The sequence below is a fragment of the Anabas testudineus genome, chromosome 5 (assembly GCF_900324465.2).
Source record: "Anabas testudineus chromosome 5, fAnaTes1.2, whole genome shotgun sequence".
In the NCBI taxonomy this organism is placed as follows: Eukaryota; Metazoa; Chordata; class Actinopteri; order Anabantiformes; family Anabantidae; genus Anabas; species Anabas testudineus.
Genome location: NC_046614.1, coordinates 21,275,547 through 21,292,890, shown reverse-complemented (window position 1 = coordinate 21,292,890; position 17,344 = coordinate 21,275,547). Strand labels below are relative to the sequence as shown.

The window sequence follows — 17,344 nt, the reverse complement described above, 5'->3', positions numbered from 1 at the left end:
GGCGGGGCACCGCTCATGCACTACCTGTGGCAAATCAGATGCAGATTCAATACCCGTATACAGAATATGTAAATACCTCATATATCAATATTTGCTTATGCAATTTGTTAACTCACCTGAACTTTCCCACGACATCTAAGAATTTCTAAACTCCAGTTCTAACTTATGTTTACTGTGTTGTTGTTGCATATTTGCTTAGTGTTTACATGAACAAAAGTGGTTCAGGGTCATACTTTATTTTGACAACTTTTTAAATGTCCATCAAAATATAATAGATGACACTCCCTAACTTGCTCAAACACACATCCAGAGCTGCAGGAGGAAAACATAGTTTGACTAAGAGGTGGGGAGCGATGATAGGTGACATTTATCAAATACTTAATAAGCAGGATACATCTGTTTGCACAGCCATGCCACAGATCAAAGGTCTTTTTTCTGTGCCAGCGCAGATGCTTAAATTACTTTCTCTAAAGAGAAGCTGAAGATTGCTCTTTGACAACTAAATGACAGTCACTTGGTATTATAAACACACATGACTGTAAATAATCCAAAACCAACTTAGAAATTCCAGTCTACAGAGAAACATGACAATGTCATTTGATTTTCATACACTATCCTGAGATGCAAACATACATCTCTATCACATGCGAGGCATGGCATTCACTTGCTGCTGTCAGGCTGTCATTTGTGTTGCTGATAATACACTTGAGCAAGGCTGTAGTCAACAACAGAGCAGTGTTTATTTTAACAGCACTCTGTGGAGCATTTTAAAAGTGCATCACGAAAGGCATACGGAGGGTGTGTCAGGTGTCCTGGCTGACATGGGTGCTGTTTGGTCATCTGATAGCTGTGCCTGCAAATGACATAAAGGGAACCGGATTCTGCAAGCATGGCTGACTCCTGAATAATTCACAGATGAGCCATAGAGGCAGCTTCTTATCCTCACTGTTGCTCGCAGCTCCTGTATACTACTCTGAACATGATTGCTAGCAAATTAAATTGTAAATAATTCTTGCATTGTTGCTTGGATGCACGTTCACGTCATCTTGATTGTGCCATTCATTAGAGGGTTTGTAACATGTGACTGAACATGAACAGAAGGCACAACAAATTAACTGGTGTCCTGCTATTTGCTGTATATAATCACTATGGAGATTAGTGAAGCGTGGTACTATGGCTGAGAAAGCATATAGTCAGTTCTACACAAAAGATAAAGCTTAGTAGTTTTTGACCATCAAATTTCTTGAATCATAAATTTTCTTATAAAATAAATAAATAAATACTTAAATGAAAGAAAGGTGCATTGATGCAAACTTAATCTGTAGGAGTGGCCCAGCCTTGTCACAAATAAAACTAAGCTGCACTGGCTTATAAAGAGCAGAACAGAACAATTTCATCATGTGTGAATAAAAGGTGCACAATAGAGCCTGGCCTTGTTTTCACATTGATGTTCTTATAATTGAAAACAATTACTGTTAAGACAACAATGAAATCATTCACATTCATGAATAAAATAGGAAGTCTAAAATTCAAAATGAAAAAAATATAATGAAGCCACATGTTTAAAGCGGTCATATTTATTGCCTGATGGCTTTTTTTTGGGTCCAGGACAGCTTTGAACTAATGTTATGAGTTGTAATTTACACAAAGGTTTCATCCATACTGTTAATTACACACATATAGCATTTACATTTGCACACTCACACATGCATAGTGACGATGATAGAGTCATATAAAGGTAACTTATATGTTCTCTAGTGTATTCAAAACTCAAGATGGACCTATGTTACTGTCTCTTGAATAGGAAGTGAGTGGTAAAAGCAAAAGCAAAAAACAAACACACAGAAGAGCCTCTTGAATCAAAATTAAAATGATAGCTGACTTATAATGCTGCTCAGTGGGTGGACACAAATTCATGCCCTTTGCTTCCTTCACTAGAAAAAAACAACAAAGTGAAAATGACTATCTGTTAATAATGTTTGTGCTATGCAGGTCTCATTTCCAGAATGCAGAAATATGGATTGTACTTTGGCAAGGTGAGCCGATATCCCAAATGGATAGGTCTATCCTTTCTACTCGCCTAAGCTTTAAAATCTCTCTTCTCACCTCGCACCTGGTTTAAACCATAATCCTTTAATACATGTTGTGTCCTTAGAATAGCTTAAATTGCAATTCTTGTGAAGTCCATAAAATGCAGGATTACTCTGCATTAAGCTTTTCTTCACTGTGTGTGAAAGTGTACACACTGCAAAGGGTTAACAGCAATGTCACATTCTCCTTAGAGGTCACGCTGGGGTCAATATAATCAGAAATATCTAAGACATAAGAAGTCAGTGTAGGAACTTTCCTATGGCTCAGTAGGAATAAAAAAACAAGTCTATTTCCTTGCAAACTGTCTTTCAAATGTCCCTCATTTGGTGGGATTAACATCAAATTAGATTCTAAACAATTCCTGCACCAGTCGAGATGTGCAGGAGGATGCACTTTTAGAAACTGTGTATTACCTTTAGCCGTATTAAAGACTGCTGAATGACGCATATCTGCAACTAAACACGTCAAGCACATGTTGAACACGGCATTTTTAAGTAAAGTCAAGGCGTGTGAGTTTTATCATCTCTCCATTTTAATACAGGTGAAATGAAACAAATCCAACAACCCTGTTTACACACACTGCCTCAGGTGAGCACCTTCCTGGAATGGTGGCTAAAATGATCCTACTAGTACTGTAAATGTCTGGGTAAGAGTTACGCATTGTACACAATGTAGGTCACTTAAGATAGTATGTCACAAGTAAATAACTGGATTACAGGCCAGTGACAATGAGTTGCAGTGCTGTCAATTGCAACACCAAAAGGAGAAATCATTTTCAAACGTCACATGCACCACAACCCAAAACAGCAGACATATGTTAGATAATTTTTTTTTCCACTCTGTCCCTGGAGACCTGCCATACAGATATAAAAAGCCCAAATGAAAAACAGAAAGGCTGGTAATGTTTCTGTCTTTTCAGCCAGGAATTATCTCTGGAGACAGTGTTGAATGGGTATGTTGAAAGTACAAACAAAGGTGGAGAAGTGTAAACTCTAGCTACCTCAGCAACCATCCCTCACCATCACCCATATAACCTCTTTAATTATTTTCAATATTTACACTGATGTACACAAAATACACTCAAAAAGGAGATTTTTTTTTATAGTTTTGTATGCATTTAAATCCTCTTGTACATTCTGAGCCATCAGAAAAAAAGGAATACTTGTATATTAATAAAAAAAGAATGTTCTCTTGGAGCATCTGTGTGTGTTCCCCCGTGGATTATCAGCTTGTTGCTAATCAGGTGCATCCCAGGACATGTAACAGACGGGTGTGGTTGATATGGCGGCGAAGCCTAAGCCAGTTCCACTCTTCACATTTCAGTCAACACCAATGACATTTCGACTCATCAAAATAAAATCCAAATGCTTTTTTCTTTTCTGTTTCAAATCAACTGATTTTATTGATCAACAGGCAGACGTGGGACAAGAAACAACCAAAAAAAAAAAAAAAAGAAGGTGTAACTGGGCAGGGATATATAGGAGGTGGTTATTGTTCATCACGTTCTTCTTTTTATATCATTATGTTGGTTATTATTTCGTTACAAAAACAGTGGTGCGCCCACCTGTGGGGGCGCTGTTTCCTGATCGACTGACGCATGGAGGGTCTGTTGATGACTGGAGAAGGCTTGCAGGATTGCGAAAAATGTGTGTGCGTGTTGGTTTCTGTGTGCATGTTGTTTAAGGAGGGCAAGTATGTGTGCGATGAGTGTCTTAGATGAGAGGTTTCACGTCAGTTCCACTGTCACTGTGAGGACAAGTGCCGTCCACGTTAGTCCGAGCACATCCAGGCGGGAGGCGCCATCTACAAACCCCAAAGACACAGTCAATCAGACGGACACGTCTTCTATTCATCATGTCAGCAACATCAAAATAATAAAACAGTCTTCAAATACGCCTCATTATTCTGATTTGTCCTGACTTGTAACCTCATTCAGATGTAATTGAAGTAATCTGGAATTTTTCATAGGTTATTTTACAATAACTGTTTTTTATATGGAGGAGCAAGGAATGAACCCTACTTCTTTTTATTTTTTATGTGTTGGACTTGTTGTTCTGGGCCATATAGCAAGGATTCCAGATTACAGAGGAGAAATCAGCAGAGACAGCAGCTTTATGCTGCTATTATTTTCTGTTGCTCCCTCATGGATACTTTACAGAGACGGCTGTGGAACTGGAACTGTTAAGGGAGGAAAGTTGTGACTGACTCTGGGTGTGGATTTGCTGACATAACCAACAATTTGTCCAGGTTATGCTAAGTCTGTGGCTACGCTAACGATTCCGATGTAAGTGTGACCATGTCGGGAAGCTGAAGGGAGCTGCCAGGTAAAGCAGTCTAGCGGGTCTGAATGTCAGCTGTTCGATCAGACCAATAGCATCATATGATTGTCAGGAGGACTTGGATCGATCTACAACGACAACAAGCTTCATGATGACTGCACTGAATTAACAGCTCCACAAAACTGACATTTTACATACAACATATTCCACTGTGTTTATGCAGGTTAGACAACATTACACAGTAACAATCTTCCCAATAAGTACTTCATCTCATTTTGTAATGGGCTCATCCAACCATAAGATCATCATCTGAGGTTCCCTTCCAGTCTACAATCATAGATGCAGCTCACCCAGCCATCTGTTTGCTTTCTGCTTTTGGCTCAGACCTCAGTGCATTTGCCAACCTGATTTTTTTAGACAACTGGAACTGATTTCTGTGGCAACATGCTCTTTTTTTAATAAAAGATGACTTTACCTTAGATGTTTTGGACCTGAAATTCCAGCTTAAACCTTGCACTGCTTTTGCATACAGGAAGTTAAAGTCAAATTAGCTTCCATGACAAACCAACTTGATATTAATTTGACTGTGGCTGTGACACATCTGCTTGCACTCCTAGCAGGCTGGTTCTCTGACCTGACCTCTGAAAATGACAGATGCAGCATGGCTGCCAAAAAAATTTAAATGCAGGAGACTTTGTTAGTTGTAATGAATTTTGCTTTATGATTGCACAACTGTGTCTCAGCCAAGATGATGCCTTTTCCACAATATGATGACAACCCTGAACATTTTGACACTTCTGACAACCTACGCTGACAGGTACAGTATTATGTGGCAGAAAACATGTCACATTTTTGTCCTCAATTTCAGTCATCTAAACTCATCATTCATTAAATTCAGTTCATGCCATACAGCGTGGTTTGACAAGTTGTCTGGGAGATTGGATTTCTGACAAAGATGAATGAATATAACCCTGCACAGGAAGCACAGTGTTCTCGTCTGTTACAGTCCAGACTGACTGACTGAGGTGGCCGTTCCCACTCACACCAGGCGAGGACTTGGGTATTCAGCCATTAAGCAATTGGGCACGTGTGTGGTGACCTCTGAGCCATGTTGTATACCAATTTGACTTGCATGCAAGGCATGTCTGTGTGTCCGTGCTGACCTGATTCTGTCCTTGCTGTGACACACCTGCTCCTACGCTCACCATAGAATTTGCATATTCTGATTTGCATGCCTAAGATATGACTAGGAGAGATGGGAGAGGTAAAGGGAGCAAAAGACAGGGAAAAAATAAAAAGCTAAAGGAAGTGAGAGCGATGAAATGGGTGTGGGAAAAAACTTAGAGAAAAATATTGGAAGTTTTTGTAAGAGGGAGGAAGAGTGAGAAAAAGAGTGAAGCCCATATCAGACCCCACGACTATAAATCTCATGTGAATAGGGCAGTTCAGCTTAAAGACAGCCACACTTGCCATCTGCTGGGGAAGCTGTTCACACTGCATGCAGGGACAAACATGGGCATCATACACATGCTGAAAGGATTATACACTCTGCAATTACATGATTCAAATATATTTTTCCAGTTCATCTACAACAGTCCTCTGCATTAAATAAATAACACCATTACAATTACAGGCAATTCTTGTTTCATGGAAGTTCCGATTTACAGCCAGCGCACACTTATATTTTTTACAGCATTAAAGTGAGGAATCTTCTCTAAAACAGATCTAAACATGCTGCCATTTTATACATGCAAAGTATCAGTCTTGGAGGAATGGAGCTTATACAGTATAAATTCATCTATTTCTTTTTATGGTTCCTAACTCCTATAGCTGAACTCTGAGAGCTGTTTCTGCAGGGTCACACACTGATTTCAATCTTGGTAAGTCTTGGAGCACTTCAAAAGCCCATCTGACAAGACTCTGGCTGTTTAGCCAGAATTGAATCTTCTTTACACTACATCATAATCTGCACTGACCATAAGGCCTGAGTGCTTGAAAATTTGCATCAAAATCAGAGATTGCGAGCTAGGCAGAGGGGGGAAAGTAAGATATAAATATGATGGAAAAGAGAATGAGCAAACAGAATTGGATGAAAAATGAAGTGATGTTGGCACTAGGAGACGGAAAGCAAGTATGAAAAGTCAGGGAGGAGAAAAGGGAAGATAGACAAAGATTGAAGTAAGAAAAGAAAAGAAGTGGCAGAAAAAGGGGAGAGATGGAAAGGTTGTTGTCACAGCCCTGCGGCTTCTCCTGACAATCCCTCATCTTTACATATGATAATCTTAGAAGCCGCAAATGAGCCACCACTGCACATATGAAACACCAATAATCTCACTCAACCAAAAGTGACAGGCTCGGTTAGTCATTGTTACTTTCTGCTACTGAACATCGGCAAAGATTAATCCTAACTGAATCACTCTCACGCAGTCTATCTAGGGCAATGCATTCAGGACAGAATGAGAAACATCCACCTGTCAATACTTTGAATCCTGAAACCACAGTTGCCCAAAGAATTTGCTTCTCTGATAAGTGCCAGATGTCTGCACACGTTTTCTGACTGAACAGGCTGCAGTATCACATTTTGTTCTCATATTACATACAGCGGCTCTGGAAATATGACGAGCAAGTGATACGGCAAGAATCATGAGACGCATTTTAATGAAACTACACACACACACACACACACACAGTCCAAGCTGGCCATTTCTGCAGCTGAGATACTTACTGTTCTGATTCTGTGTGTTTTTCATCATGCTTGGGTTCTCTGTTGGAAACAAAGGAAAACATCAACAGTGAGACCATCAAACAGTGTAGTGAAAGAATATTAGCATAAAGGGTATGAGGAAAAATGCTAAGAAAGGGGAAAGTAGTGATCTCTGACAGAGGTTGTGGCTTTCTATCGAAGCTAAACTCCGAAGTTGCTGAAGCACATGTTAAATGGCACATCCCCTGTGAGAAAGAATGGGCCTGTTAATGGAACTGGGAACACAGAGCACTGCACCAGAACAACCAGGACACCTTTGAGACTAGGCAACTACAGCTGTGGCCAGACAGTCTGGGAAAGATGTTTGGAGAAATTGTCTCCACCTTTAACGAGTAGTTCTGATGTCTAACCTGCACAATACACTGACAATGTATTTCTTAGGTTCTCTGAGGGATAAAGTAATTGCAAAGGAAGAAGCGGGAGGGCTCGCAGAGCATTAGCAACATCCCTAAATTCCACTTTGTGAGCTATTTTTGGATGTTAGACTTCACATATGAGCTGGAGGAAGGTACATATACAGCACAGTGTGAAACTCCTCTGGTCTCACTGCAGCCACATTAAGATAGCAGCTCCTCAGAGGACACAGAGGAATTAGTGTGGGCACTTTGCATATGCTTGTGCTTCCTGCCCCAGCAAATGTACATAAGCATACATATCTGTGAGTTTTTGCATGTGTGTGCAGTTTGGTTATCTGCGTGTGTGTGTGTGTGTGTGTGTGTGTGTGTGTGCCCGGCTCCACAGTGGTGACTCACTTCACAGTAATTCCAGAGGTTATTATCAGTGACGGTGGCTCAAGATGTACATCATCAAGACACAAGCGTTGGCTCATAAGTCGAGAGCCTCCATACCAAGTCATCATTATACTCTATTATTCCTGATAATGTATATTGAACACTTTGCCAAGCGAGATCCCCCAAATACTTCTATTTGCCCCCAGCAGGAAGAGAAGAGGAGCATCTAATCTCAAGGCCATGGGGGATGGTGCCAAGGTCACTTAATCACCATTTACTTCCCCAAAGCGTGAGTGGAAGCAATCTACAAGGAGCAGGCAGACAGATGGGCCATACTAGGCACATAGCCGATGATACCTGAGGGTGCATCAGGGTGTTAAATAGACATTAGTGCTCTTCCTAGCAAAACGCCTCCCAAGGTAACACCTCCCTGAAGTGGCACTTTCCCCTTAAAGTGGGTTCTTATTAGACCCGCCCAGTAATTTGTACATTTGGGACATACTTTAAACCCCGTTCACAGAAGTGTTTGAGGCAGAAGGATTTAAAAAAAAAAAAAGATGGATACAATATTCTTTGTTGCAGAATAGATGAAGCATGAAAATGGTGTCGACCTGATTTACGTTAATAGGGCACTCCAGGGCTGAAGAGCATGTGTGTGTTACCACACGTATTCCTGCTTTAAAAAAAAAAAAGAAGATATTTCTCCTGTTTCTCATATTCGGCCTGACTATCGTACAGTGCAAGCATCAAAAGTCCTATTCAGACCAGGAATGTGTAAAACTGCGTGATCCATCTATAATAATGTTGTCTGAGTTTTCAAAATAAGTCTCTTTTACAAACAAAGTGCGTAAATGTTTTGTAATGGCTCCATTCAGCCATGACAGAGTCATTATGGACGGAGCTGCAATGCTCGCATAATAGTTAGCATCAAGAGGGATTGGCAGCACTGTTGTGGGACAGTGGTGGAAAATAATGACATCAAGAAAGAAGTGTTAAGTTCCCCCACAGGCTGCATTAACGAAGGATTTAAGAGTCTTAATTAATGACCCCTGTCCCAGTCAAACCCTTAATATTCTTCAGTGTCATAAAACATACATACATTTAAAAATCCATTTATCTATATGTCCAGATTATACAAACTACATCTGCATGTTCACAGTGTTACTGTGATTTTTGTTATAATAGTCGACCTTCAAATCAGACAGTGGGGCATTATTCAAACATGTTTTCACATTAACATAAAATACCTGACTTAAAAAGAGCCAAGGACCATGACGCAAAACACTAGAGGCGACTTAGACCCCTGGTTCTTGTGTTTGTTGGGGCAAAAAAGTTGTACTAAGAAATAAATCTTCATGATCTGTAGACCAGCAGGTGGTGGTTGTCTCTATTTGTTATTCAAAAGACAAAGCTTAAGAAGACGTAGGACACAAAGCAGCATTTGCTTAGTATTTTCCCACAGCTCATGCTCACCACCAATGTTTTAAACTAAGGTCTATTTCCCTTTTTGTGCAGTGCCACTAACACGACCCTAACATCAATTTAGCTGTACAGGTATCATCTTCTTAAAACACCCGTCACTGATTTCTGAATAGATCTTGAGGCTAGGAGCAGGGCACACGGATAAAATAGAGCCTGTAACCATCGAGCTCACACGCCAACGCTAGTAAATGAACAACTTCCAGGATGCGGTGAACATGTTATCTTGGTTTGGCCATTGAGCAAAGTGCATTTCTAACGCTGTCAACAACAAAGGTCGTTTGATTCCACCATGGGCCTTTGATGGCACAGTAGGCTGTTGGTGTTCAAGTGAGAGCAGTACAAGATGTGCCATTGATGGAATAGTCACTAAATCCCTAGCTAGAGAATGGTTATCCTCACTAAGTGCAGCCTTGAAAAGAACGTGCTGTTGAGCCAATTAGGGATACAATCTCTTATTAATCACACATTTAGCTGCATTAATGATTTATACCTAAAAGTGGTCACACAAATGTAGTATTCTTTAAAGACACTGTAGACACATGAAATACAGTTTGCAAAATTATGTAATTCTCTGTGACATTTAACTGTGTAATTGTGTAAGTGTTCCAGATAATTTTTGCAGAGCTAAGTACAGACACGTACAGACACACACACACACACACACACACACAATGTTTCATATTCATCATCTTTTGAATAATTGATCAAAGTTAAATGTGATTTCAGTTTAACTGCTAGTGTAGTAGCCACTCCAGAACGGGGCCAGGGCGCGTTGCCAAGCTGAGCGCACATACCAAAGACTATGAGACGGGTGTGCGTATCCGTGGAGCCCAGGGGATTCTGGGCCGTGCAGCGATACATGGAGCCGTTGAGCTCAGCTGGCACTCTCTCCAGAATCAGCTCCTTCCCCTCTCGCTCGGTGCTACCATCCAGAAGGCGGCCCCCCACCCGTGTCCAGGTGAAGAGGGGCTCGGGGAACACCTCATTCTATACAACGCCCAGCACACAGATGGGATGGAGAGAAAAGAAAGGAAGAGAAAGGAGAGGAAAACGAGATAGAGGGAATGAGAGGACGGGGAGGGTGGTGCAGAGAAAGTCTGTGAGTCTCAGCCAAGAGATTAAGAGCAAAGGAAACATGAATAATACAAGCTCCATTTTTTCTCTAATGCAACAGCAAGTTAACAACATGCATTAATAATCAACACTTCACTTTACAACAGTTTTCTCCTCACATTTTGAGCCTTATATAGAACCCACTCCTGTTTCCTATTCCAGGATGTAACCCTCCATGAATTGCTCTTGACATGTTCATAGATAATAAGATGATACAATAAAGAGGTGAATCTCTTGGACAGTATGACCCCACCTCTGGGATACAAGGGCTTGCTTATTCTTCATCTTCACACCACAGTCCTTTCATGACACACACTGCTTACTATTACACACACACAGTATACAGTGTATATATCTTGTATACCATCCATTTCATACTGTGAAAGTTTTTGCTACTGAAAGAGGTTCCTTTTTGGGTCTAGCCTTATGAAAAGAGAAGATCACTGGGAAATAAAAGGAACATGTAATGAGGCAAAATGATTTATCTCTTCCCAAAGACAGTAATGAAATAATATTTGAGTTGATATTTTTGAGAGAGCGACAATATAACCAACACAATACATTGTGTGTGTTTGTGTCACTCGAGTGACACAAACACAATAAAATGAAGTAGGCGTAAAATAAATGTCCTTAATGTGATATAACTGACTACAAAAGCTCACTTCACTGTTTTATTTAGTTTGGTTCACTCTACTCAACCACAGTTTCAGTGCAGAGGTGCAGGAATACAGAAAACAAAGCTAGTTTATTTGTTATATTCACAGGGCGAAACAAATCAGAGCCAACAAATCCAGCGGAAACAGTCCAGACTGTAGTTTGCCCTTCCACTGTTCCTTTGCGCCTTACTATCAGATGTAAACATCCCTCTCCATTCACTCAAAAATGCACATTTTGGAATCGTTCCCTGAGGACAGTGCTGTCGGTACACTTGTTTGGCATGCGGCCAAGTTCAAATGATGGCATTCTCCCATGTCCAAGCAAACCAAACACTTCACAGTTTAGAGGAACTGCTCTAAACACTCTTGGCGTGAAGATGCCCCTCACAATTTTTAGTGGCCTACTGAAACTGTTTGATAGAGCAAATATCCTCAACTTAAAGCTTTGCTAATGTGATGAAACTTGTGTGAATTGCCTAGACTTTCAAAATGAAAATAAACTCTTAGGAAGGGTCAAATTGGAGCGCCTTGGTAGCTGAATGGTTACGGCACGTAATCACAGTGTCCCTGGTTAGTTTCTGTCTGGGGACCTTTGCTGCATGCCATTCCTCCCACTTTTCTCCCATGTTTCCTGTCTGCCAGCCGACTAAAACTATCAAAGAAATGTGAAGGAAAGAAAGGAAAAAAGGCCAAATTAAGATAAAAAAGTCCAAACTTCTAAAAGGTTTAAGTGAATGTCACATTATCCCAAAGAGTCTGTACAAATTAAACGGATCTGTGCAAGGTGCTGCTGCAGCCATCAGTGCACTATGTAATCTGACACAAAGCAATAAGAACAAGGAAAACAAAATCACAACGGCACAGAATGATCGCCCCTACTCGCTCAGAGAATAAACTGAGGGCAAACTGCCATCTTATTGTATCAGAAAAGTAGGAGGTAGAAGTATCAGTCTTGACAGTCTTATCTAGCAGTGAAACCCTAAAGCCAGGGTCCAGTGAAGGAAAAGGGAAAAATCCTGATCAATCTGCACGGATGCCTACACTGCCAAAGGGCCCGACTGATTGCATGCTACAGCCTTTTTATGATAACCAATCTTAACACTCTTCAAAGTAAAGGACACATGTACAAGTCTTCAAAAATAGCTTGGTGCACTGAATCTACATAACATACGGTATATTTTGCACTGAAATGTGACCTAAATAAGGATATGAATGTGAGAATAGGAATAAAATGGAACAACACATTTGAATTTTCATTTCAACACATTCGACAAACAGGAAAAAGAAGTAACAAAGGTGGTTTGTACTGTGGGCCATTAACTTGTCCTATATCAGGATTAGCTCTATCCTCTTCACCTGAATAGCTCCAGCTGCAAGGCTTCAATGTGTCATTCCTGTCAAAGAGATCAGGACCATCCACAGGCCATTCACACTGAGGACTGTTTTTTTCCCCCTCTCTCTCTCCAGGGATGACAGTGACACAAAGACATTCACATTTGCTGATCCCTTTAGCTGCTTCATGCAGCCAAAAACCAAAAAACAAAAAACAAAAACGACAACATAGATTTCTTTAGCTTTATGTGTTCTAGTCTAGCACGCTATTGTTTAAGGTGATTGTTTGTATAAACCATGGGTGTAGTAATTGATCAGGATGGTGGAGGGGTGGGGGTAGGGGAGAGACAGAGCTTATGTCAAACATCACATGCATGAGTCTAACCTAAAACACCTTGAGCTGTGCAGAGCAGAGTGAAGTTGCATTTTGAATTATTTACATTCAATCTCTATGTTAGTTTATTAATACGTGCACAGTGAATAGTAATTTATCGTGACGCCATCTCTCTGTGATTTCTGTGTTCATCGTCTAGTCAGACAGCTATAAATGTTTCCCTTGTGGGTCTTTCAGTCATTTTAGTTTTTTAGCATGTTCACTGCCCCTGGGTATCGCTCACTTTCTGAATTTGAGCTCAGAGGCGAGGAGGAGGTGACATTTTGTCTTGACACTGTGTTCACAATTGCGCCAAATGTGATTGTTCACACTAATATTTGGGTTAATAATACTCCTCTGACTGACTGCTTAGTCCCTCACACTGCACATATGCACAAGCCACATCCTATTCTATACAGAATTTGGCCCTTCATTTTGATAAAACCCCATGCACTTACCCCAGGCGATCCTACCTGGAAACCTTGCACAGTGATGCGCACCGTGTCCCCTACCTTTGCCCTACTGGGGGACATCAAGAGTTTAGGACCCTTAGGAGCAGCTGAAAAGAGAAAAAAAGACAAAGAGACAAAGGTCATTGAACTGAGCATGGGGAGCAAATCCTGCTGGACACCTGGTTTGTCACAGAAGGAGGGAGACAAATACAATTTCCTGTCAATTAAGGTCACAGGGCGAGAGACGAGGGACCCGTAGATTCTTTCATCCGAAAGACTGTGCTGGATTTATTCCACCTTAGAGAGAAAAGGAACTAAATTGGGTAGATACTCATTACTAGAGGAGAATGGGAGTGCACTGGGTGGAGTGTGGAGGCAGTGTGATAAGGGACACTCAGAGAGCTAATTCTCTTGTCGTGGTGTGGACAGCGGCCCCCAGATAGCTTTCATCTGGACCTTCTAAAACAATGAGGTGCGAGCACGAGGGAGCGCAGACAGATTCTAATATTCTACAATTGTGAGGGCCCAGTGAGCGTCCTGTGTGTACTGCTGAGATAAAACTAGTGATTTCCATAATGCTATAAGGAAGGTAACATATTTCATTACGGCTAAACTGCACAGCATACTGCATTATGGCCATGAAGACGAGTTCCTCTGAAGATAACTCGGTCACATATAGTACCGCTGCACATGTCAGACATGCATGAGAATCCAGCTAAGGGCATCATGTCATTAAAGCCTGTATAAGTCCACCCCAGGAGTTCTTCAATTACTTGGTTTGACGTCTCAATATAAATCACACTGGCTGCTTTGCTTTCATTGATGAGTTAAACTCAAGTATAAATATATAAAGAGATAAACGACCTGAGTTTTAGCTATTAATCTGGAAACAAACTGTCCACTGTGGCTAATGAAGCACAGCCTTTTCTTAGGCACTCATTGACTACAAGCCTGCAGCAGACTAATGGATTAGGACACATCCTACCTGTAAACAGGACTGGACATCTGGCATTGCTCATGTTTCCTTACTAGAGCTAGTGATCACCACACAACAGAAGCAAATTGCACTGAATTGTATGGAATGGCAAGAGAAAATTAAGGTAATTCATTTATTTAAATTTTAGAAAACCTTCAGCACCAGTTGACAACTTGTTATTTCGTTTAAACAGATTGATTTGTCCAGAACATCTAGGTATTGCTGCAGAACTGGTATAAAGTCTTTTATAGGGCTAAAGCAAAATATTCATGTTTTCATACTGGCAACCCAACCAGAGACACCAGTTTAGCAGTTCGACAAGTCTAAGTGTTTCATCTCATGCCGAATGTGGATGACATTTCACAGGCTAGTTTTGGGATGCCAGTGTGAAGCAATATCTCTCCAACACCCACACACTAACGGAAGGGTATTTTTAAATACTGGTGTCATGGCGTCACATAGAGATTGCAAGGCATATGGTAGGGGAAGATGATGGCTGATTTCTGGGATTTGCTCCAACAGTGACAGTTGGCATCCTACGTCACCACCTTTGATTAGGGCAGCTTGCGGGGTGATGGACATAACGCGGCCTGTCTCTGAGGGTGAAGGTTTCACAGGGGAAATGAGCCACACTCCCACGAGAGCGTCACCTAAGCCCCAAACTTCTTCAGTTTGCAAGAAGGAACTGTTATCACTTCAGGTAGGGTCAGAGAATAAACATGCCCTCCAGAAAAACAACTGCGCACCCTGCATCAGGTGTGCTTTAATACCAAGCCAAGACATCAACAGGTCTGCCCAGCTGCACAACAGACTTACGCAGTTGAAGGGGAACCTGTCGCATTAGCTGGGTGACTGGCTCTGTTGAAACAGAGAATCTGGAGAGGCAAGCAACAGAATTTAAAAGGCCTGAGTGACTGCTGGACCACTCTGTTGTGGTGAATCCAGAGTTGTGTAATGTCTTTCATGGAGACAACTAACACACTGGACGAGGTGACCTGAAGCAGACAGATAAAACACATTTGTGACTGTCGAACTGAGCTGCAGACACACAAACACGAACAGAGCTATTTTTGCATAATCAAACTGAAAAGGACACACAGACATTTGAATTAACCAAACACATACATGTGTGCACAAACACAGATCGCAGCAATCTTTCTGAAACTATGCATCTGCTCTTTGATTGTCACAGTGTAGACGTAAGGAGGTCTGGATCTCTTCTCACTGCTGTACAGTGTATGAAATGAGGATTCCAACACTTGTCTTTCAGTGCTGCATAATACACACCTCGCCTATGTAAATCTAAAGACTGTCTTTGATGCACTATTCATGAACGTAATCCGCGAGTGCAGAATAGACTGGCCCGGCTATTATCCTCATGACCTCATCGAGGTGTAGCACTTTTTAGCCCCCTCAAGGCTCACTGCCAGCTTCAGGTCCATTTTCATGGTGAGCACAGAGCCAGTCATGAATATTCATGAAATGTAATACAACACTGGTCGATTGTCAGACCATCGCTCTGTCTCATGTGGCAATATTAAATCTCTGAAAGATTTATTACTTATGGGCACTGTAAGACCTCCTTTTCATTTCCTGACCAAACATACCTGAGAGAACTGAGAGAAGGTGCGTCTGTGGAGACCATGTGTGCATGTACATACAGTAAGGCAGATACTGAGCACAATTATTCACTTATAGCTGCATAATATAAACGAATACGTAATGAGAATCCTCGTGTGTGTTTTACGTGGTCCCATTCGATTTGAGTTAAACAATGCTCAAGTAGGCACACTAAAATTAGTCCGCCATTTTGTCTATGATATGAGCCAAGTCTAATTTCTATTGTAGTCTTGTAGTCTGACGTCCAAACAGAATTACAACCATTTCTTTTTTGTGCTCTTCCATTCCAAGATGGATCGAGTTCCAAGCAGGTCTGCGAATGCTTTGAATTTCAAGTGCGCTCTAATTAGAATCAACAAATGCACATTTTCTGTTCTTTTTTTTAGGTGGTGGGGGGGAAAAAAAAACATGTCTGGTGATGCTGCTTCCATCTCTTCAAAAGAACAAAGGTGGTGATAAATTAATGACTTCAAACACACTGAGAGAAAGGCTTGTCAAAATATTAGCACCTTTGACATTTAGCAAGAGTTTCACAGGGCCTATTTCCCTCAGGGTGTGTCATCTGTTTTATCATCAACATGTGACAGAGGCAAAGAGCTGTAAGAATCCGCACTGCAATACTTTATCTGGAGAAGACAGCTCATACCATTATACCTTCAAATAATGCTCCCGTCTTCGTCTTGCATGTGATGAATGGTATTTCTATCCACTTGGGGAATATGACAGTGACAGTAATTACAGTTTAAAATATGCTTTTCTGGTTTGAGGTTTTCCTATTCGAACAAAGATAACAATATCAAGTGCAACAATAGTTTTTAAGATGATGGCTAAAGGGCTTTTTTAGACACTGGATTGTCTCATCTGCTTAAATATGGTTGAACGATGTATTTCAACACGTTTTATAGAAAAAGAGCAAAAGAAAACACAACACAAGGAAAACCAAGTCAAACGGCACGGTTTGAAAGGAGTGAAAGCTCACTGTATTATTATAAACATGATCACTGTCATTTATTTTTAGTAGGGCTGTCAACTTCAAGGTGTTAACACGTGGTTAAACTAGACATTTTTATGCATTACTATTTTTTAACACAGTGCGGATGGTTACATGGCAGCGTGTGGTTAAGGACCAGTCCAAAGTGGATAATGCGATGACATCACTCGGTGTGCTGAACAGCACACAAACCTGTGTGCACATGCTGCAGTGATGGTCTGCCCTTTGATCCAAGCAAAACAAGTTTTAAGTACCATCTTTGGGCCAACCACATTTTTGCTGATGCTTGCAAAGATGCTAGTGCTGAGACAAGTTCAACAAGCTGTGCTCGCCAAAGGACATTGACGAAGTGCAGCCAGAGTCAACCAAAATGACAACAGCAAAGCGAACTAATGCCAACATTAAATGGATGGGCACAGACTGCAGGCTGCAGATCTCAAGACATCGCTCAGATCGCCATAGGTGACCCAACGTACGAGCTTCC

The 17,344-nt window shown here is 41.1% G+C and overlaps 1 protein-coding gene across 2 annotated transcripts in view; it reads right to left on the bottom strand.

Annotated features, from left to right (window-relative positions):
• Positions 1 to 1,834: 1,834 nt before the first annotated feature.
• The window catches only part of igsf21a (immunoglobin superfamily, member 21a), a 151,044-nt gene continuing 135,534 nt past the window's right edge, over positions 1,835 to 17,344 (bottom strand). Inside the window, exons 7-10 of one of the 2 annotated variants that reach the window (XM_026350021.1) lie at positions 13,280 to 13,380; positions 10,142 to 10,334; positions 7,096 to 7,134; positions 1,835 to 3,894 (exon numbers count right to left, since the gene is read on the bottom strand). In XM_026350021.1, the coding sequence (XP_026205806.1) occupies positions 3,818 to 3,894; positions 7,096 to 7,134; positions 10,142 to 10,334; positions 13,280 to 13,380 (410 nt within the window). In that variant the 3' untranslated portion in view covers positions 1,835 to 3,817. The remainder of the gene's footprint in view (positions 3,895 to 7,095; positions 7,135 to 10,141; positions 10,335 to 13,279; positions 13,381 to 17,344) is intronic. The other variant, XM_026350022.1, reaches the window with a different exon arrangement.